Below are 23,183 nucleotides of genomic sequence, written 5' to 3'. Positions count from 1 at the left end.
TACTTGTCCTAACCACAGTTTACTCCCGTCACTCGAGAGCCCCAAGCTCCGGTTGTCACCATCCTCAGGCCCCTGCTCTGTTGGGTTCAAAGTTGAGAAGCCTCGTGAAGAGGCCACCCTTACCGAAACCCCTCAGGGAAGGCTTTTGTATTTGGTCCTGTCAAAAAAGTTTGAGTTTTACAGAAATAATTTCCTTTTGCCAAGTCTGCTCGTGCCGTGAAGGTGCTGAAAGAGTGTATCCGTCTGAAGCCCGACGACGCCACCATCCCGCTCCTCGCCGCGAAGCTGTGCGTGGGCTCCCTTCACTGGGTGAGTAGGGCTGGGGCCCCGTGCGCTCGGGCAGTGACCTCTTTCACTTCAAAACACTGAGAGAGAATAGTGGCAATTCATCAGCTACCCAAAAACAAGGCCGCCCAAAGCCCCAAACCCCAGAACCCCTCCGGCCTCAACGCACCGCGCCAGGACTGAGGAGAATCACGTTCCCAGGATACTCCAGGGTTTTCTTTTTCACAGGAATGTGCTTCAGTTGATGAAAGAGGCAGAAGTGATAAAAGAGAATGGGAACTCGTACTCACACAAACCTTGCTGTACGCAAAGAAGGGATGCGGGACTGGAAAGGTGTATGTCACTGAGTGATTCACTCTTAGCAGAGCGGAGGTTTTCTGTAGAAGAGAAGAGTCATTCTCTCCTGCAGCTCACATGTAAACCAATGCTGTTCGTTCCTCCTCCTTCACGTAGGCTTTCCTCTCGCTCAGATTTGAATTTGGGAATAGTCCCATCTGTAACAGTTCTAGTACCTCAAAAAAAAATACCGTTTGAGTAGAAAGTAGAAAAGCCAGACTAACCGCTGAGGTGGTGGTATGGATCGTTACCACAGACGATCCAGTTTTAATTTCTTTTCTTTAACTTCACGTCAAGATTAATTAGAAGAAGAATTTGCTCCAAAGACCGAGGTGCCTTGCCAAGGATTTTTACCGTTACGGTCCTCGCTGCTTGTTTTTTTTGTTTTTGTTTTTTTTCCCATTTATTCTCACGCGGCAGGACGAAAGTAAGCCCTGGGAAGAAAGTGTTCTACTTCCGCTAAATTGTACTTGGGGAAGTGTGGAAGGAAAAAGACATTTTGAAAGGGCAGGTTCTCACCTGAGGCTCACAGCTCTGAAGGCGTCGTGTGGTTCATGCACTTTCGGACAGTTCGGTGCCACAGGAGAGGGAACCACACAGGCAGGCTCCAGCAGTGGGCGGAGGAGCTGGACAGACCCTTCCGTTTTGAAAATGCCACTTTCCGGCGATGACTGTCGCGCCCCTTCCAGCCATGGCATTGTTCGTGACTGTCACGTAGATCTCTCCCTGAGGCCAAAAATAAACTGGTCTCTCTTTTTTTGTGTGTAAAGATGAGCAGAACAAATCTTTTCTGTATATATATATTTTTTTACATTTTTATTATTAAAATTTCCAAACACCCCACAAGTCAAGAGTGTAATGAACTCCCGGGTACTATCCCCCAGCCTCCGTGGCCCCAACATTTGCCATATTTTGAAGAAACAAATCTTATTATTTGGGCTTCTAATAAATTGTGCAAAAGGTCTTACTGTGGGTGCTGTTTCCGGGTGCTTGGAAAGAGCCATGAAATTTGTGGTCCTTTCACATTTTCTCATTGGAATCTGCTGATGTGAGGTCCATGTGCTCTGCATTGTAAAATAAATAGATGGGGGGTTCTGAAATTTTTAACAGCTGTGGGAAAGAGAATCCAAGCCCAAATGTGTTCTTTTTGTCATTTAAAAAAAAAAGGAAAGACCAGACACCAAATGTTTTAAGAACTTTATTATATGTAACATATATATATTATATATAAGTTACATCTATAATTATTATAGATATTATTTATTTACAATCCGATTTCTGAATCCCTAGCACAGCCCAATTACAGATCAAATTAGTAAAAACTAAAGATGAAAAAGATAGAACCCCACCAAGAATGAAAATGACCTTGGAAAAGAAGTGAAAAAAAAAAGCATTAAGGCAAACTCGAAAGAAAGAAAGGCAAGGTGGGAGCCCTGAGGTCTGTCAGACAGGCTCAGATAAAGAGAACAGAATCACCAGAGTGGAATTGGAAGACCTGGGAGTTATTTTCACAGTGACTCATCAGAAATCTGGTTTTGCCAGCAGACGCTTATGGGAACTCATGTTAGAAATTCTGCAGGTTGTTGTCGTTTTCAACTTGTCTGGTTTTTCAGTTGGAAGAGGCCGAGAAGTTTGCCAAAACCGTCGTTGATGCGGGAGAGAAAACGTCAGAGTTCAAGGCCAAAGGCTACTTAGCTCTGGGGCTCACGTACAGTCTGCAGGCCACTGACGGTGAGAGAAGTCCCGCCCCAAGGGATCTGGGCTCCTCAGGGCTGGGCTCCCTACGTCTGCACTGCAGGGTTGCCACAGCCCTCACAGAGGACTGTTGCAGGAGTATGCATCTAAGTTGGGTCACTTGGGTGTGCCGTCCCGTGGGGACCTGCTGCTGCTGTCCTTTTCGCTCCCACTGGTTGGAGAATCGGAGCGTGGGGGCGAAGGCCCTGTGCGCCAGGTGCACTGACTGGTGGTGCACGGGGTGCCCAGCTGGCAGGTGCAGGGTCTTGAGAGGTGGTTCACCCAGCCCAGCCTGCACCTGCGTCTGCCCTGGTACTTGGCTGGGCTGTCCCCATGTGAAGGGATGTTGTGTCTTAGGCACAGGAATGTGGAAGAGTTTAGGGCCAGCCTCCTCCAGGAAGCTTCCCTTGACTGCTCAGGATGCCCCTTCCCTAGTAGCACATTTTAGTTCACAGATATGTGCACGTGCTGTGCAACAGCTTATCAAATACCCATGCGGGGGGACATGCTTGTTGAATGTACGTAGAATTTGGGGGTCCCAGCTATTTTTTAAAAATCTTAATTATGTTTTGTACACCTGATGAAGCTTTCAATGGTACGTTTGCAGGAAATATAAACTGATAAATTACTTTCCTGAGCTCTTATTATGTCTTTAACATTTTGTTGTTAAATATAACACGAATAAAAAAAATTTTCCAAAGCAAATGCATCATTAACGAATGAGGATACAGGAGATATCCTTGTAATCACCACCCTACTCAGGAGATAGAACCTTACCAGCCGCCCGGGGAACATCTCCTGTCCCCCCCCCAACCCCCCCGCCGCTCCTGATCACAGTCCCCGTGAAGAAAAAACACCATCCTGACTTGTATAGTATTCACTTTCTTTTTCTTTCTTTATAGTTTTGCTATAGTTTACTTTACAAATTACTCCAAATCCTCTTCTCCTAAAAAATCAAAGACCTTAGAGAAATTTCATATTATCAATCGATTTTCAATGATGGGCTTGGATTTTGTTTTTGTTTTTTGTTTGCTTTTTTTTTTGCTAATCTTTTTTGCATACATGATATACTGGCAACACCCAGCACATTGTTTTAACTATGGGCGACTTTCAGTGAAGTTTAAGTTTAATGCCGTATATTTATCCAGATAGAGTCTTAGTCTGGACCCCAGCCCTGATTAGCCCTGTAATTTTGGGAGAGGTGCTTGACCTGTTGAGCTTTATCTTGCATTCATGGTTTAGTAGGATCACCTGAGATGCTCTCTAGCTTAGTCACTGTTGTTCTAAGTTAGCTATGGCCCTTGGGACAGCTGTCCACCATTCTCAGTATCATAGCTGGAGGGGATCGGCCATGCTGGTTTGTTCGATAGGGCCTCCTCAGTTCCAACCCTAAGCAGGTTCCTCCAGGACTTTTTCTCATGTCTTAGTAAAAGTACCTTTATAGTTCCCATGACAGACCTTAAGGAAGCCATTTCTCATATGCTCTATACAGGGGACGTGTGGGCTCACAGCAAGATGGCCTCACACTTTTCAGCTGATTTTCTAGTATCATTTGTGGGTTTGCCTGGTCTATCCCTTATGTTCATATCAGGGTATTAAAGGTCCTGGCCATTGTCCAGTGTGACTTAAACCGGCCTTGTATGGCATCAAGCTAGTTCCCTTGGCCCAGTATCATAGTTGTCAGTGCCAGAAGGAACCGAAGTCCGTCTGATCAACACCATTGGTGCTTGAATCTCTCTGGACCATCCAGTAGAGGCAGTCTTCCCCCCCTGGAAGCCACATGCCCGCGCTCGAGAAAGCAGACGCGCTCCTCTCTGGAATTCCCAGCTGATCTTTTGACAACAGCCCCCTATGCCTGGGGCATCAAGGTGACCAGCCAACTCATACTGTCCCCTCGGCATGGCTCCACAGCTGTGCCCACAGAGTGCAACCGTCTGGGGGCGGTCTGGGCTTCATTTCCCAGTGCCCGGACGGGGCTGGGCACACAGTCCTGTGTTGCTTTTAACCCAGTTGCATGTACAGTTTTTATGATGAGCTTTGTGTTTGTCAGAAACTCCCCGATCTTCCATGCCACTGACTAATGGAACCCTTTTCTTAGCTTCTTTGCGAGGGATGCAGGAGGTCCTACAGAGAAAGGCGCTTCTTGCATTTCAGAGGTGAGTGGGAGTTCATCTTTTCACTCGGCTGTGCATAATGACACCGAAGTATGAAAAGTATAAAAAGAAGAGATATTTATAAAGATTATGTAAACAGTATTTTCCCCCCGGGAGTCTTTTCATCTCGAGCACCGAACACACAGTATCAAAACTTGCTGCCCCACTTGTTGCTACGTAAATCTGCATTGTTAATCTGTTTATCCACTTGGGCATGTTATTCATTCCTAATTAAATGATTTCAGCTCTAAGAAGATGGACACTTTGTATGTCTGGGGAGATGCTTCCTTTTATTAAAGACAATTGTCATCATCTAGAAAAGGGATCATTTCTTTTCTAGCCTTTTTTGTTTGTTTGTTTGTTTGTTTACACGTCATGCTGAAGATGTTTATAAGAAATGAAAAGGCCAGATTTTAGGACAGTTTCTGAGATGCTGTGATAAGACAGGCCAGCAAGTCTCAGGACGCCGCACTGCCACTGAGCTCCATAAGCCTTGTGATTGTCTCCATCAATTATGCTCTTCATGAAATTAGGAGGGCGCCTTTATAATTAGAGAATGCTCGAGTGACCTCTCGCATTCCTCCTTGAACTTGATCCTCATGCCAATAAGACAGACAAACAAGTGGTGTGTCTACTGCAGGTAAGGGACTAAGGCGTGCAGGAGGGAAAAGAGTTGCCAGAGTCACATAGCTACTGAAGTCAGGGTAGAATCAAGGTCGCCTGACTCCCACTCAGCTTTCCTCGTACCTACGATACTTTGCCGCCCTAATTTTATTCCTTACCACAGGTATAATAAATCACCCAAACGAATCATTGCCTGCAGGGGTAGCCCCGTGATGTCAAATCTTGAATCGGTATTGATCCTGTCACCTTAAATGTATCTGAGTTACACTGATTTCTTGGAATTGTGTTAGAAACTTCGTTACTTTTCTGAAAATTTTATGAGGACCTCTCAATACCAAATAACCTCTGTTCAATTTCTTTTCTTAGTAACTGGGGTTGCCTACAGATTTGTCACTGCGCACGTGTCCCTTTTTTCATGAAATCATTATCACCCGGCTTCAGTTACTATGGGACTCTTTTGTCTCGTTTCTTTTCGTTTCCTAGCAGGCATACTGATAGCTTCTTCCCTTTTGCCAGTCCCAGACTGGTTAATGACGCAAAGTACCACTTGACATCTGCAGACAGACCTCCTATCTCCATGCTAAGCTTTTGTTAACGTTCTTCAGCATGGAGTGTGGAAAGCATTTCCATTTCAAATGATTTGGAGTTTCACGTCCTGCAGTCCTAGTTTGTAAAGCCCACACATGGATGCCTATGAAAAGTGGCCATCACATCTGTTTCATTTTTCTTAAATCGGCACATCTTCCCGACTGTCTAAAAACAGCCATGGCGGTGGTCTGCCTTGAGCTGCCAGAATTCGTAACTTCATGTTATATAACAGCTATTCCATTGGCCTGAAATCCCTTTTTGTTCCTTTTTTTGCTTGGGTTTTAATTCATGGAGATTTTTAAAAATATTAGTTCATATGGGAATAAAGAGTAATAAAATCCTGCTAACCTACACGATCATATTGGGGAAGGCTAACCTAAATTAGTATTTGTGTGAAATAAAGAATATTTTTCAAAGGAATAAAATTATTTTGTTTCAAGTACGTTCATTAGCTAGAGCTATTCCAGTGCACTGGAGACTTAACAAAAATCTATAAGGGAATGATGTGAGGTAAATAAGAATGATTTGTATTACTTCTTAAATGTAAATGGGTATTTAAAAACCACTTGGCTGAGAAGTACTTATTTACTGTGTATTGTAAATCTTCTGCCCACAATTCTGTTTATACCGTTGTTTGACAATTTTTTTGTTTAGAGAAAACAGTATAATTCAAAAAGGATGACGTTGGGGCTCCTGGCCGGCTCAGTCGGTGGAGCGTGCAACTCTTGATCTCGAGGTTGTGAGTTCGAGCTCCACGCTGGGTGTGGATCCTACTTTTCAAAAGAAGGGGATGGGGTTATAGATATAGCATGTGAGAATTAACTCTTAATTATGACCGGAGTCAGAATTCAGAAAGATTTGCTTTCTAGTGGATTCCAAAAGTCGATTTTTGAAGACCTCCTAGTTGCATGACTGCATCTTAATACTGAGACCCTCAGCTGTTTGCTGACTCATACACTCAGCCCAAGCAGCTGAACCAACTCATTTGCCTGGTATGAAAGAATCACGAGGAAAAAGTGTTGTCTTCTGAGCTTTCTGAAGACACACAAGTGGTCTGAGTGGCTACTTCTGTGCTCTTGTGTCCTCCAGAGGAAAGCAAGTCTGCAAACAGTCAAGAGCATGTTTCAGCAGCTTGACCCCCCAACGGCAGCAATCTGGGCTGCCCCACAAGGAAGAGGTGACATGGTGTCATTCACATTTGCCATATAAAGTGTTACAGGGGGTCCAATCTCGCTCTTTTTTTTCTCTCCCCCTCCTAGCTTCAGTTTAAGTTAATGTGGCATGTTTTATGCACAGTTCGTCAGGAACTGGGCAGTTTCCCAGAATATGGGACTTTCAGTACTAAAACCAGGAATATCCTGGGCAAACCGGGACAAGTTGGTCATATCCTATGTGTGTAACTAAAGGGAGGTTCCAGAGTAATAACTTTCATCAGGTTTGTATTTTTTATTTCCTTAATAACACACAGATCCTATGTCCACTGTAATTAGGACTAATGGGACCTTAAGAGTTGGCTAAACAAGGCAATGGGGTGTTATGCTAGGGAGACAAGGCCTCAGAATTTCACTTCTGGCTTTACCTCTTTTGCTGGATGCTCTTGGACAGGATGCTTAATAGTAGATGCTTCATAAACTATAGTTGTTCTTGTTACCAGGTCTGTGTCTTATGGACCAGGTTGAAATTGGTCAGCCTTCTCTATATTCTTGGTTCATCTCTAGAGGATGTTGGAACCAGAGTCTAGGAAAGCACTGGAGTGACCTCAAGGCATTCTGAGTTTCAGCCAGGTGGTCTGGGAGGCCCATCCATGCTCTCCAATAGCACCCTGGCATACCTCTCCCAGGACATGCTCCCACTGCACTGTAACGATCACTTTGGGTCTCCCCCTCTGCGGGGTTGTGGGGAGCTTCTGAAGGAAAGACGCTTGTGTTGTTCTTTCATCTCCTTCCTCTCCAAGAGGCTAGGACATGTCCTGGCATTGCAATAGGTACTGCATAATATGGATGGATGGATGGACAGATGGACGGATGGATGGATGGATAGATAGATGGATGGATGGATTTATGGTTGGATGTGTGATGAGGATGGATGAGTGGATGGATGGATGGATGGATGGATGGATGGATGGATGACTAGGGTGAATGGATGGATGAGTGGTGGATGGATGGATGGATGACTAGGGTGAATGGATGGATGAGTGGTGGATGGATGATTGGATGGATGTGTGAGTGAATGGATAGGTGGATATGGATAGATGGATGAGTGGATAGAGGGGTGGATGGTTGGATATGTAGATGGATGGATGGATTAGTGGATGGATGAATGACTAGGATGGATGGATGGATGAGTGGTCAGATGAGTAGATGGACTAATAGATGGATGGAAGGGCAGGTGGATGGATGGGCGACTAGTTGAGATGGATGGCAGATAAGTGGACAGATGGATGGATGGGTGGATGGGTGGATGACTGGATGGATGGGTGGGTGACTTGGGTAGGTGGATGATGGATGAGTAGATGGATGGACAGATGGGCAGCCTCAGTGAGCCAGCAATCTAATAATTTTTTCTTATGGAAGAGAAACTGACTTAATGGATATGGAGGTGCTTTGACAAGGGAAGTGCTTTGTGAGCATCCATGGGGTGACATTTTTAGGTCTTTGGGTTTCTCTTAGCAGCCTTACCAGGTGCTGACTCTATGGGAATGGGCTTTATGAGGCTGCTTTAAGTCCATATGCTGAGTCCAGCAGGCTTACAGTTTTCAAGATCGCTACTAATGTCTTTCCTCTCACTTGCATTGCTTGGTCATTTCTGTTGAGCACGTTTTCTGTTGGCATAGTTTTGTCACAGGAAGCCTAGCTGCTGAAACTGTTCTACATGACCGAAGCAAGTTTTCTGGAGTCTACATGAGCTCCACACTGTGCGCTTTTTCTTGTTTTCTTGGGCATTCTCCTTATCTCCTTTTTTCTTTCATAGGCTAAAGTGGCCAGTTTAATTCATTAGCAAAATTATTGAAATAAGATTTTTCAATGTGTATGTTTAAGTTGTGTCCTGTTAGAAACTTGGCAGTTGGGCAGTCAAGTTGGCAGTCTTCAGGTTTTGTCCTGATGCACCCCAGAAATGCCAAGATTTCTGTCGTTTCTGGTTTGTTTCTTTCATAGTGCTGTGGCTAGCAGTTAATCATTATTTGAGGAGGCCAGAGTGGCCTTTGGTCAGAACTATCCCCATCTACTCCCTGAACTCACCAAGCCATTGCCAGCTTTTCTTGGTTGGTGTTGGGCAGAAGCAACCATGACTTGATTTAATTTCATTTGTGACAAGTCTAAACTGGCCTGAGAAAATGGTAGCTCTGAGGAATTTGGGGTTTTTTTGAGGGTTGTAAAAACCTGGCTTCATCCATTGTGAAAGAAGATAAGATAAAATAAATAATGCTAAATAATTCAAAGTCTCTTCATAATTAAGTGTGTATTCGTTTTCCCTGAATAATTGGGAGAGACAGAAACCATGACATTCCAATCTCACTTTTTATGAACACCAAAGAAAAAAAATTCTTTGATGTACAAATTCATGGAAAACCAATACTTGTAAAATCATAAAACTTGGAGCCCACCGAGTAGGCCTCTGGCAGAAATATGACATTTAAATTTTTTTTTTAACGTTTTATTTATTTTTGAGACAGAGAGAGACAGAGCATGAACAGGGGAGGCGCAGAGAGAGAGGGAGACACAGAATCTGAAACAGGCTCCAGGCTCTGAGCTGTCAGCACAGAGCCTGACGCGGGGCTCGAGCTCACGGACCGTGAGATCATGACCTGAGCCGAAGTCGGACGCTTAACCGACCGAGCCACCCAGGCGCCCCAGAAATATGACATTTAAAAGGACAACACGCACGCCTCTTCAGTCTCAGCCTCTTAAATGAGGGCTGTGTCTTGAGGCAAGATGATGAATGAAGATTCGCAGGAATGGGAGTCTGGGTCCTTTGCTGTTGAGTGTACCTAAAGGACAGTCACCACCCCAGTTTCCCCAGTCCTGCACTGGAGCTACCACATTTGTCTAAACAATGCCCTACTTGTTGGACCCAGTAGCGTATTTTCTGGATCCCAAATACCTGGAAGACTGTTTAGCCTTTTTCTCCACAGCAGACAGATGGTTTCTGCAAAAGGCCTTATTACTACAGGAAGACATCCTTGACGTGTTTGCTGCCATTGAATACATAATGATTTGGCTTCCTTTTCTATCTCAGATTTGTTTTCTGCCGGTAGAAGATTCTCCTTTAATCCCAGAGTGTTGACAGAGGACCGTGAAGGGTTGTGTACTGTCTGCCCCACCCCCACCCCCAGTTGTAATTAGTCGGCCCCATAGTGCCTTTTGAAGAAACTGAAAGTTTGTTTTTCTCTTCCTACCAGACTTCTGAACACAGACTTCTGCCTCGTCGAGTCACATTTTGAGTTACTCTTGGTGAAATACAATTGGCCTCCACATAAAAGCAAGAATGACTGTGTTTGCAATCAAGTAGGAGGCCAGTACAGCCTCTTCCCCTTCGCTGTCAAAGGCCAGTTAATAAAACGAAGCCTAGTGTCTGGCCACAGAGACTTACATGTCATAGTTACACAGACTACATTAGTAAGCTGGAGGGAGCTTAGTAGAAGCTTCAAGAGGCTGAATGAGAATCCTCCCCTTCCCATGGTTCATCAAAAACCAAAACCTCATTTTACAAGCAAAGCCAGGTCTTTGATTTTCATACGGTTTCCCTGAAATCCCGAAATTTGGAGGGAGTAGTGTTAAGGCCAAGCCAAAACTTAACCAAAGCAGCCGTCACCTTGCCAAGTGTACTCATAGCTTCACCGTGTCCTAGCATGACACGTGGGCTTCTCCTGCTCAGCCCAAGGGAGGCGTCTGCTGGGGGGTTGGGGGGTCAGACCTCAGGGCCTTGTGGCTTCACCTCCTCAAAGCCAAGGATCCTTGGCTGCCATTTCAGATGCTAGACGAAACACAGAGGCAGGCTCCGGCGCCATACTCACACACAGCCATAAGAGGGAAAACACGTCACACTTGCTAATGGACAAAAGAGGAGAGTTTAAAGGAAACGTTGCGTAGCTAAATATGTGGCCTGCGTGTAAAACTGCAAATGGGAATACTCATTGGATAGGAAGGGTTCAAATGGCCTCTCCCGCGTTCTAATGGCCATCAATACTTTTTCAGGGCCCACAGCCTGTCACCTACAGATCACCAAGCAGCTTTCTACCTGGCTCTGCAGCTTGCCATCTCCAGACAGGTCAGTTTGTCTCACGTTCTCTGAACTTGGTGTGCGCGCCTTCTTACAGTTCCTTCGGCGCCTCCCTCTGAGGCAGTAGCTGGTCTTCTTTCACTGACCCGAAGCTGACCCGAAGCCAGTCTCTTCTCAGAGGATGCTGACTCCTCACGGCACAGCCACTGGTGTTTTGGTCAGTTTGGGCGTCTGCTGTGAAGACACAGATGTCCTGGGCTCCGCTTTGGGAGATTACGTCCACACATCTGGAGGGTTCAGAGGGCAACACGGGCTGCAGCACGTGGCAGACACCCTGAATGAACCCAGGAGTCACCAAAGAGCCTTTGTCCCTTGCTGGCAGACCCAGGGCCGAGCCGCGTGGTGGGGATTAGCCACTGGTCATCGTAAGGTGCTGGCGATTGACAGGAAGTTGCCGACAGGCATGGGCAAAAGGTAGCAGCTTCCTTTATAACATGTGGAAGAGAGGGACAGTCACAGTGGCTCCCCCCTCGACATACGGGACTCCTCAGCACTCTCCTTGCTGGAGAGGCAAGCTTCGCTGGCCTTCCTCTTCCCAACAGCAGCTTCCAGAAGCCGTCTTGACCATTCTCATACCCTCCTGTCCCCTCCCAGCTGCTCTGAGAGTCTGGCCGCATGCCTGCCTGCCCACCAGGTGCAAGACACTGGTGGTAACCCCAGCACATTCCTGAGTGCTGACTGGAGGGTGAAGCAGAGGTCAGTTCCCCAGACATGCCATTCCCCGGATAGGCTGGGGCTGTGGGCATGCTTCTGACTCCCCGCGGGCCTGGGAATGGTGTTGAGGAGTGCCTTGCCGTGGTGACCCGGGGACCGAGGAAACCAGGATGCCTCCTCTGTGTGGGCCCTGTTGCCCGGCATGGTAGGGCTCACAGCTGGACGGATGGGGAGTTTGCTACTGCCTCAGCTGCACACTGGGGGTCGATCCCCCCGGGCCCTCCTCCACCAGGAGCGTCTCTCACCTTCTCCCTGAAGCCTCCTTCCTGCAGAAGCCATCTCTTCTCCTTCCTCCTGCTCAGCCCTCCTGTTCAGGACCTGTCTTCCTCCCTAGACTTCAGGTTCCAAGAGGGCAGGAAGCTGTCACCTTCATCACTCTACCCTGGTGGCTGGTATACTGCCCACCATGTGTTAGGTACCCGGTAACACTCGTTGAATGAAGAAACCAGCTTTGAATTCCTTCCCAGTCAGCTCTCCCTTAAGGCCATCATGTTGAATCCTGTTATCAGTTTGTCCCTGATTGCTCTGGTCACCCCTGCAGATCCACACCAGAAGTACACCTGCCTTCGGCCTTCCTAACAGGAAGCTGAGGGCTGTTCACGCAGTGGGTTGTCTCCCCGAAGAGAGGTTACATAGGTGGGGCCTTGTGGGTCCAGCCACTATCTTTGCAGGCCCGCAGTGTGAAGACACCAGACCTCTGTGGGAGAGTGTCCCTGCTAGGCAGGGGCCCCAAGGCTGTGGCCCTCTTACCTTTAGAGCCAATGCCATTTGTGCAGGAGGAGAGGACAGGAGAGGAATCAGAAGGTCTAGAGCCACTCTTGACTCAGTCACTCACTTAGCTAGATGGCAATGCTCAAGTCTTGTCACCTCCCTGGACTCGTCTCCCTCCCCGTAAACAAATGTCTGGGCTGGATGAGCCCTCTCCCAGGCTGTGACAGCCCTGATTCTATGGCTCGGTGGCAGAAAGTCTTTGTAGCCAGGCTTTATAACTTAAATCATCCTAAATGGAATTTCAGAGAGGAAAATGAATAGGTTTGGGAAGTCGTGGCTTCTTGCTACAGAGTGAGGTTACCAAGGGCTGGGAAGAAGCAGGCGAACAGAGAAGAGGTCTGGACTGGAGTTGAGGCAGGGGGACAGGAAGCAGTCCCTGGGTGGTTGTGTAAGAATGCTTCAGTCCTGAGCTCTATTTCGAAATCCAGTGTCAGGTTCTAATTCCCCCCCAGTTACGGTTAAACCTGCACAGAATTTCGGGCGTTCAAATATCCATTATGTATGCGTTTTATCAACCCTGGTGCTTGGACAATTTTGAAGAGTGTTGCACAGCTCTTGCATTTTAAAGGTTAAAGTTTTATCTCATCCTATTTGAATTTGGATACATCTGCTTTGTATGCAGCATTGCAATTTGTTTCTTGGATCAAGTTATTTTAGGTTGTAGTTTGGAAAGGTGTGGGGTTTTTGTTTGTCGGTTTGTTTGCATATTTCCTTGATGCCTGATGGAGATGTCCAGGACAAAGGAACTTGAAAAGATTCACAGGTGTCCGATCCTTTGGAAAGCTCTGTTTAAGGTTTTGTAATTTCTTATGTACTTTAGTTTACTAATACTTCAAAAAAAGAGAACAGTTCAGCTAAGGCAGCTTAATTACACTAAAAACCTCTGGCAACTTGTATGTGTCTCCATTGAGAGTGAAACAATCTTGGGCATAATCAAGAGTGGATCAGTTTTGTGGAAAAAGAGAAATTGTGTTTTGGAGAGAAACAAAAGATTTGGTATTGGCAGTTTTACAGAGAAACAGAGCATCTAGCATCACTCCGCAGGTCATACTGTCGCTTGAAGAAGACATCTGTCTGCATGTTTGTGGTTAATATCCTGGGGCTATCACAAAGGTTAAAATCTGAATGTGGCACAGGGTGAAGCAACTTTTGATGTTTATAGAGAATCAGATATTGAAATGGTATCTTCTCGTGTGTGTGTGTGTGTGTGTGTGTGTGTGTGTGTGTGTGTGCGTGCGCGCGTGTGTTTTAAAATTCTTTTTGATTTTGTTTCAAACCAGATACCAGAGGCTCTGGGGTACGTCCGCCAAGCTCTTCAACTTCAAGGCGATGATGCCAACTCCCTGCACCTTCTTGCCCTCTTACTGTCTGCACAAAAGCATTACCACGATGCTCTGAATATCATTGACATGGCCCTGAGTGAATATCCAGAAAATTTTATGTAAGTGGTCCTGGCCTTTTGTTTTCCCTTACTCAGAAGTTATTAACTTTACTTCTTTCCCCCTTCCGTCACTCTATCTAATTTAAGTCCTTCATGGATACCCTGAGGGTAAATAGGACAAAATTCCTTTATTCTTGTTTTTCCATGATATTTAGAAACAAACATAGCCTGTTAGGTCACCTTATTACATTAAAAGACCTTATCCAGTCTTTCCCAATGTGTATGTAGCTTTGGTGCACATTAGATGATTTTAAATGGATGGTGGATGAACATTTTTATTTTTTAAGATGCACATTAGAAAAAATATACCTGTGTATCAAAGTGTGATTTCATAGAAATTCCTGCTCAGAGGGAGACCACAGATTTTTCAAACGAGTTGTTTCAAAGTCAGTTTAAAGAAAAATATGAACTAAATGCTAATACAGATACGCACGGATATGGCACCAGTTAAATCGAGCCGACTCCAGTGCCTGAAGCCTGGGAAACATGCTTTATGGCTGGTTTGTCCTGGTCACCGGCGCCTTCTGCTAGTTCCAGGCGGTTGTCATCTTTTAGGCACCTTCCAACAAGGTACTGACCTCTTTGTACCTTGGTTTTGTTCTCTAGGAAATAGAATTCCCTAAATAAATCAATTAGTGTCTGTACCTAACTGAAGAATTGACATTGTAAACTGCCATATGCATGTCGGTCTACTTGAATTCACAACATTCCCTGAATCCGGGCCTGTCGGTTAGGCTTTGTGGAGAAGGACACTGTTGTGTGGGTGCCTTGGTTCCCGTTTTATCCTCAGTGGAGTAGCCTGGTAACCGGTATACAGTGGCCAGAAACAGTAAACACCCCACACGCTGGCAGGTTCTAATTGTCTAAGTGGCAGGGTCAGTGATGGGGCGGGGGTGGCTTGGGGCGGGAGGGAGGGAAGGAATGCAGACGGGGGCTCAGGGCAGCTCCCTTCACTTTCAGAAATCAGTGCCGCCGTGGCGAATTTTAAGTGGCTCTGCTTTGGCTTTATTTCCGTGCCTCATCACTTCACTGTTTTTAATCAGTGCGTTTCAGCTCTCCTTGGAAAATTGGTTCACGCATTTCCATTACAAACATTTCTTTGTCTTCAAGTGAAAAGGGCACTTCTCTTCTCCCCATCGAGAAAATTCTCATTATAACCCAGGAAACCTCTGACTAGAGATTTCTTTTGTAGGTTCAGCTATTTGTGCAGAGTGAATTAAAGAGCTTTGCTGCAGTGTTTTACTTCTTGTAGGCCTCAAACTTGCTCTCTTGCACACCGAGTGTATTTCTGGACTGTATCCAAAGCCGGTTAGCCCAAGGAATCTTAAAATGGTGAAAGCACTTGAAAAAGGACTCGGTCCTTTACCCATCAGTAAAGTGCAACCTGATGCCGTTGAATTCGGTTTCTCTCATCAATATTTATAAAGCGGCATTCCTTGCCTCCCGCCCCAACACCTTCATTAGACGTTAGACTCCCGCGTGTGTCTCCTGTGTAGACAGCCTCGGGTGTCATCCGAGAGGAGGCTTATTAAACTAATAGCCACGCCACACAGTGAGCAGTAAACAGTGGTGGCTAATATGGTAATGCTTCCAAGTGACAGCAGCTGACAGCCTTTTCAAGTAGAATAAGTAAGGAACAGCAGTAGAGATATTTGAAGAATGCAGGCCTGTTATTTTAATGTTAAGCTGTAAGCTCAAAAAAGCAAAGCATATGGCAGCAGGTCTGAGAGCAGCCAATGACTTGTTTGCTTTTTAAATATTTGTATTTCTTCCTATGTGATGGGAAACTTCTTCCCAAGAATACTTTGTGAAAAGTTGGGGCCAGATGTAATTGGTGGATCCCATGGTTTCTTTCCAACGTGGGTAAAACATTTCATCACCAACCTAAACAAGACCATGTGGGCACCTGTCCCGAATGCCGACATGTATTATCCGTTTGTGACAAGCTCGTCTCCCGCAGAACCGTAGGCTCTCAGAAGCCTGGGAATGCCTCATGTTTCTCGTGTCCCAATGGCCATACACAGACTGAGGACACGCTTGATGTTTCCTCCTAGATAAACTTGCCAGATGGAAGAGAAAGCCCCTCCCACAGTTGGGCTTAGGCCTGTTTAACTGTTGGGCAGTTAAACTGTTGAACAGAGCATTGATTTAGCTAGCCTCTTAGCCTGATGCAGAGAATAATAGACTTTTTGGTCCCTGTTAAGCTCATTCAAGGTACTCAAGTGCCATCTTTTATCATTTCATGGTGACAGTAAGGATAAGTAGTACTTGAGAGACCAGCTGCCCCTCTGAGGACGTTCAGCTGTCTTAGCTAGTGCATTTAAGGCATTTGTACACGGTAATCACTCAGTAATTGGTAGGAATCCATGTTATTGGTATTACAAGTCCTTCTACAGTGTTCTCAAATATGATATTTGAGAATCCTTTAAAATGATTCTTATTAAATATTGAGTAAAAGCTAAAAGTTATTTATTAAATATATTTAAAATAATAACACAGTTAACATGTGTGCTCACTTCTTAGTTTAAGAAAAGGAAGATTAATATTGCCTATGAATTTCCTATGTATCCCTGCCTGTCCTATCCCCTTACCTCTCTAACATCTCCGGACGTTAACTGAATCCTGAGTTCTACGTTGAGCATTCCCTTGTGTTTCTATACCATATCTGTTTGCACTCCCAAAGAATGGAAATTTCTGGTTTTGCATATCTAAACATTTTTAATGGAACTGTACTGAGTATATCCTTATACTGCTTGCTTTCATCGTGTGGCATTGTATTCTTGGGGTTGATCCTTACCGCCTGCAGCAGCAATGTATTCTTTATACCGATAAATAGTATTTTATTATACAAATATACCAAGATGTATTTTTCTAGTTGATCACAAATGGATATACAGGTTGTTTTCCATTTTCAGCTGTTACAAACAAAGCTGCTGTAGATATTCTTTTTTTTTTTTTAATGTTTATTTATATATTTTTGAGAGAGACAGAGCACAAGTTGGGTGAGGGTGGGCAGACAGAGAGAGGGAGACACAGGATCTGAAACGGGCTCCAGGCTCTGAGCTATTGCAGGGCTCAAACCCACAAACTGCGAGATCATGACCTGAGCCAAAGTCAGATGCTTAACCAACTGAGCCACCCAGGCGTCCCAACATATCCTTGTACAGGTCACGTGGTGCACATGTGCAAGCTCTCCAGGCATTACGTAGCAGTGAGATTGTTGGGTCATAGGGTATCTGCATCTTCCATTTTACCAAATGATTCCAAACTATTTTCCAAAGGGGTTGTGCCAGTTTCCCACCAGCAGTGCCCAAGAGCCCATGTGGCTGCCTACACCAATACCCGGTGTTTCAGACTTATTTTTGGCAATGGTGTTACATTGTGAATTTAAGTTGCATGAGGTTGAATACCTTTGTATTTGTTTATTGGTCATTTAGCTTTTCTGTTTTGTGAAGTACAGGGAGGAATCTTTCTTCTTTCCTAATTGGGTTGACTTTTTCATACCAATTGGTGACATTTCTTTATATATTATGGTTACGAGTCCTTTTGTTGGTGACATGTGTTGCAAAAATCTTCCACCAGTCTGTGCCTTGTCTTCTGATGAACAGAAGTTCTTATGTTTAAAGCGATGGAATTTATCAATTATTTCCTTTATGGATTTTACTTTCTGCATCTAGTTTAGGAAACCTTACTTTCCCTTCTCTAGGGTCACAAAGATAAGTCTCCTAAGTTATATTCTAAGAGCTCTCTTGTGTTACCTTTCACACTTAAATCTAAGGGTCCATCTGGAAATGATTGTTTTATATATGTATGGTGTGAAGGATGTAGTGTAATTTTTCCCTCTATGGAAAAATTGCTTGTCTTAGCATCATGTATTGAAAAGATTCCTTTCCCTGTTGTTCCACGGTATCATTTTTGCCTTAAATCAAATGCCCATATTGGGGGGAGGGGGTTGCTATTTCTGAGCTTTCTGTTTGGTTCTTTCAGTCAATGTACCCATCTGTGTGTGATTGCCACTTTCTGAATTCTTACAACTTTATTATATGGGGGGTAAGTTTGTCCCCATATCTTGCTCTTCAAGAGTGTTGTGGCTATTCTCAGGCCTTTGAACTTGCATATAAATTTTTTTTTCCTTAGAGAGAGACAGTGAGTGGGGGAGACGGGCAGAGGGAGGGAGGGAGAGAGAGAGAGAGAGAGAGAGAGAGAATCTTAAGCAGGCTCTATGCCCAATACGGAGCCTGACACAGGGCTCGATCCCACAATGCTGGGATCATGACCTGAGCCAAAATCAAGTCGGACACTCAACCAATTCAGCCACTCAGGTGCCCCTTGCATATAAATTTTTGAATCAAGTTTGTCAAGTTCCAAAAACAAAAACAAAAACAAATCTATTGGAATTGCATTTAGTCTAATAGCTCAGTTTGAGGAGAATTATATATTTATGACAGTTGGTTTTCTAATCCATGGCCATTATATCTAATTATTTAGGTATTTAAAAATACTTTTTAATGAAGTTTTATGATTTTTCTTATAAATATTTTGCCCATTTTTAACTAGCTTTATTCCTAACTACCTGAAAAAAATTTCATTTGTATACACTATATATGTAGTATTTTCTTCTTTATCAAATCTGCTATCTATATGTTGTTAGTGTGTAGAAAGGTGGCTGATTTTTGTATATTCTTCTTGACCCACCTACTCAGCTAAACTCTTGTTACTTCTAACAATCTATGTATAGATTACTTTGGGATTTCTGTATAGACAATGACTTTTATCTGAAATAATTAAAATTCAGTTTCTTTATCTCTAATCCCTCAACTTTTTAAAACTGGCCTTACTGGGCCTTCCGTATAGCTGAATAAAATTCTTTCAGTGTTTTGCCATTACAAATTATGCTTTTTACAAGTTTGTTTATAGATATTATTTAAGAAGATAAGGAACTTTTCTTCTTACTGGCTTGCTAAGTGTTGATCTTTTTAAATCATGAATTGATATTGAATTTTATCAAACTCTTTTTCTATATTTATTGAGATTGTCGTATGATTTTACTCCCTTGAATCTGAATGTTATATTAATTGATTTTTTTTAAATTTTTTTTTAATGTTTATTTATTTTTGAGACAGAGAGAGACAGAGCATGAATGGGGGAGGGGCAGAGAGAGAGAGGGAGACACAGAATCGGAAGCAGACTCCTAGCTCTGAGCCATCAGCCCAGAGCCTGACGCGGGGCTCGAGCTCATGAACCGTGAGATCGTGACCTGAGCCGAAGTCGGACGCTCAACCGACTGAGCCACCCAGGCGCCCCTAATTGATATTTTTTAATGTTAAATTAACTCTGCATTCTTGGAATAAGCCCAACTTGATCATGACATATTAGCTTATTTTAATGGATTCAGTTGACTAATTTTTATTTTTATTTATTTTTTAAATGTAAATAAAATTGTAATTATCACTTCCAAATGGTAGTAATGCAAAAGATGTTATGAAATTATATGAGATGAATTGCTATAGGTGATGAGAGAGTTGGTTGACTAATTTTTAAAGGAACATTTATATTTATGTTCAGGTGTGAAATGCCTTGTAATTTTCCCTTCTCTTTGTATACTTGTCAAGTTATGGCATCAAGATTAGGCCAGCCTCCTAAAAGGAGTTGGAATCATTTTTGGGTGTTGTCGAATCATTTGTGTGAGATTGGAATTACCTGTTTCTAGAATAATGAGTTTCAGTAGAATTTGCCTATAAAACCATCTGGGGCTGGGTTTTTTTCTGTGGAAAGACTTCTGATGCTTTTAAAAAATAATGGGGGGTGGGAGGGAGGGGAAAGTGGGTGATGGGCATTGAGGAGGGCACCTGTTGGGATGAGCACTGGGTGTTGTATGGAAACCAATTTGACAATAAATTTCATAAATACTGCTACTACTACTAATAATAATTAGGGGGTTTTCACGTTTTCCACTTATTTTATTAAGCTACATATAACATAGAGGCTGAAACATACAACATATATTTTAAGGGTTTGTTCATCTCATCTAAATATTAAATTTCCTTGGCATAAAGTTGTTCATGTTTTTTTATGATCTGTTTGTTGTCACGTAGCACCTATGGTTAAGTCTTTTCCATTCCTAATACTGCTTAATGTGCTTTCTTTTTAATTTTCTTGAACAGCCTTGCCAGAAATTTGTCTGTTACATTGATCTTTTCGAAGAACCAGCTTTTTTATGGTCTCAACTGTATTTTTACTTTGTCTTTCATGAATTTCTGTTCTTCTATTATTTTCTTTCTTCTATTTTCTTTGAGTTTGTTTTGTTTTGCTTGGTTTTCCTTCTTAATCTTTTAAGTTAGGTGTTTAGTTCATTTTTAATTTTTGTCTTTCTTGTTTTCTGACATAAACATTTAAGACTAAAAATTTCCCACCAAGTGCTGCTTTAGTTGGGAGACCACAATTTCAGTATGTGAAATTTTTATCATTATTTTATTCTAAATAACTTTAAATCTCCATTATTCTTATTTGACCCATCGGTTATTTTAGAACTGTGTTTTATAGTTGTCAAGTATATGGGTCTTTCCACTTATCTTTTGTTAATGGGCTTTTAATAACTTCATTGAATTGTGTTCAGAAACTGCAATCTATATGAACTTGAAATGTGTTGACTTTTTTTATGGCCCAGCATGTGGTCACTCCTTATAAATATTCCATCTGTGCTTGAAAAGAACGCTTTCTGTATTTGGAGGTACATTTTTATGTATTTGTATATATTTCATATATATTTATTAGATTAAGCTATTAATTGCACTATTCAGATCTTCTTCATTCTTACTGATGTTTTTTGTTTACTTCATCGATCAATTGTTGAGCAGAGGTGTGTTGAAATGTGCCACTGGAATGGCAGATTGTCCTATTTCCCCACATAGTTCTAGCAATGTTTGCTTTATATAGTTTAAAGCTGTGCTATAAGGTGCATATAAATTTAGAATTGCTTGTCTTCCTGGTAAATTCAACCCTTTATCATTATGTAATAAGTTACATAATTCACTTTGCTTCAAAATCTAGTTTGTCATGCTATCCACACACATCCACAACATTTATCTAATATGTGCACACATACAATACATGTGCACACTGCATGCACGCTTGGAGTATCTTTCTTCATTCTGTTATCTTGAACTTATTATATGCTTATGTTTTAGATTCACTCTTGTGCTCAATATAGACAGCTAATTTTTTTTTTTTTTAACTCAAGCCGACAGTCTTATCTGGAACATTTAGTTCATTTCCATTTACTGTAAATACTATTATATTTGCGTTAGTGTCTCCTACCTCATTTGTGCTTTCTCTTTGTCCTGCCCTTTTTTTCATAGGTTATCCTCTCTTTTCCTACCTTCTTTTAGGTTAATTGTGTTTTTGTTACGTATTTTTTTACTTGCCAATTTGGAAAAGAAACATTCTGTTTTGGTTTTTGTTTAGTGATTATCCTAGAAATTTTAGTGAGGGTCTGTTGCTGGCACACTTTCTCAGTTTGTGTCTGAAAATATATTTGGCTTTACTCTCAAAAGAGATTTTCCAACTGGATATATAATTCTAGGCTCACATTTTCTCACAGCACAAATGATCTTGCTTTCCTCTTGGAGTTGTTGAGAAGTCAGCTATTTGTTTAATTTTAGATCATTTTAATGTCATCTGTCTTTTCTCTCTGGCTATTCTTAATTGCTATTGTTGCTGACACTGTACATTTTCACTGTAATACAGGTAAGAGTGGCTTCTGCTCAGATTCACTGGGCTTACTTAAATGGTGGATTGGTATTGTTTATCATTTCTAGAAAATTCTCTGCCATTATTTCTTTTCAGCCAAATACTTCTTCTCTTATAGATAGCTTATGATTGGGTCTTGCTTTTTTATTTAGTCTGGTCATTCCTGCCCTTTGTCTTAAGTGTTTAGTGCATTCACATTTAATATAAGTAATGGTATGGTTGGATTTATGTGTACGATTTCTGTATGTGTATTCTCTTATTTTGTTCCTCTTGTGGTGACTTCTTTTTCTCTTAAAAAATTATTTTTTAAAACCCTTTATTAAATACCTAAACAAAAGAATGACAAATTATTTGCTGATTATATATTAAATGTCTATTTATTTATTTATTTATTTATTTTAAGAGAAAGAGAAAGCACACACAAGCAGGGGAGAGGCAGAGGGAGAGGGAGAGAGAGAATCCCAAGCAGGATCCTCCCTGTCAGCACAGAGCCCGACACGGGGCTCAGTCTTACAAACTGCAAGATCATGACCTGAGCCAAAATCAAAAGTTGGACGCTTACCCGACTGAGCCACCCCAGTGCCCCAAAATGTCTTTAACACATTGTAAGTTTTTCCCAAAATAAAATCTAACAAAGAACACATTTTTCTATTGAAGAGTGTAAATTCGGGTAGATTCCTTATCTAATGTACTTGTTAGAGGAGCCTTGATATTTCTCCTTTTGAAATACAGCTTTGCAAAAATTTCCTGATTGATGAATACACTTTACTTGGTAGATTTCTTCATTGGCCCAAGAAGGTAGATGTAGGTGCCAGGTGATGTTTGGAACAGGTGTCTCTCTGGGGGACGGTGTGGCAATCTGTCTGTGAGCGTCTTGGTCAGCCCCTCACAGACTTTGTGTTTCTGCCGTGGGGATGCATTTTTAGATAAAATAATGGGATGGAAGCTGACAATTTGTTCCTTTTTGTCTTTGAAAAATATATCAGATAGTATCCTATTTACAGTGGCATCTGAGAATTTTAGTATAACTAAAATGTTTTCTTCTAATTCAGCCAGCCTTACAGTAACTGCTAAGGGCAGCTGCTGCCAGGTTTAGCTTCTTGCCCTGAGACAAATGGTGGCTGTGCAGCCTGACTGATTACAAATTGTTAATTGATTTGAATTTTAATCTTTCTTATTTAAACCACAAATGCGGTTTGTGACGCAAAGCATAAGAAAGCAATTTTTAGAACCTCTCAAGGATACAAATCCAAGTGGCATCATTAAGGTGTGTGGCCAACTCTCTTAAGTATATTTCCTTTAAATTTTATTTTATCTTTTTATTTTTTAGAGAGAGAGCATGCGAGTGGGAGGGAGGGGCAGAGGGAGGGAAGGAGTGAGAATCCCAAGCAGGTTCCACGCTCAGTGCAGACCCCAGACGTGGGGCTTGATCCCACAACCCTGGCATCATGACCTGAGCTGAAATCAGGAATCAGACACTCAACCATCTGAGCCACCCGGATGCCTCC

At 42.8% G+C, this 23,183-nt stretch overlaps 1 protein-coding gene across 11 annotated transcripts in view; it reads left to right on the top strand.

Moving 5' to 3' along the window:
• The window catches only part of TTC7B (tetratricopeptide repeat domain 7B), a 253,786-nt gene that overhangs the window by 145,387 nt on the left and 85,216 nt on the right, over positions 1–23,183 (top strand). For all 11 annotated transcript variants that reach the window (XM_042990364.1, XM_042990375.1, XM_042990367.1 and 8 more), the window contains 5 exons: positions 205–309; positions 2,235–2,352; positions 4,454–4,511; positions 10,916–10,988; positions 13,766–13,926. In XM_042990364.1, the coding sequence (XP_042846298.1) occupies positions 205–309; positions 2,235–2,352; positions 4,454–4,511; positions 10,916–10,988; positions 13,766–13,926 (515 nt within the window). The remainder of the gene's footprint in view (positions 1–204; positions 310–2,234; positions 2,353–4,453; positions 4,512–10,915; positions 10,989–13,765; positions 13,927–23,183) is intronic.

This window comes from Panthera tigris, chromosome B3 (assembly GCF_018350195.1).
Source record: "Panthera tigris isolate Pti1 chromosome B3, P.tigris_Pti1_mat1.1, whole genome shotgun sequence".
NCBI classification, from domain to species: domain Eukaryota; kingdom Metazoa; phylum Chordata; class Mammalia; order Carnivora; family Felidae; genus Panthera; species Panthera tigris.
Note: the sequence above shows the minus strand (reverse complement) of the source record. Positions and strands in the feature narration are given on the sequence as shown.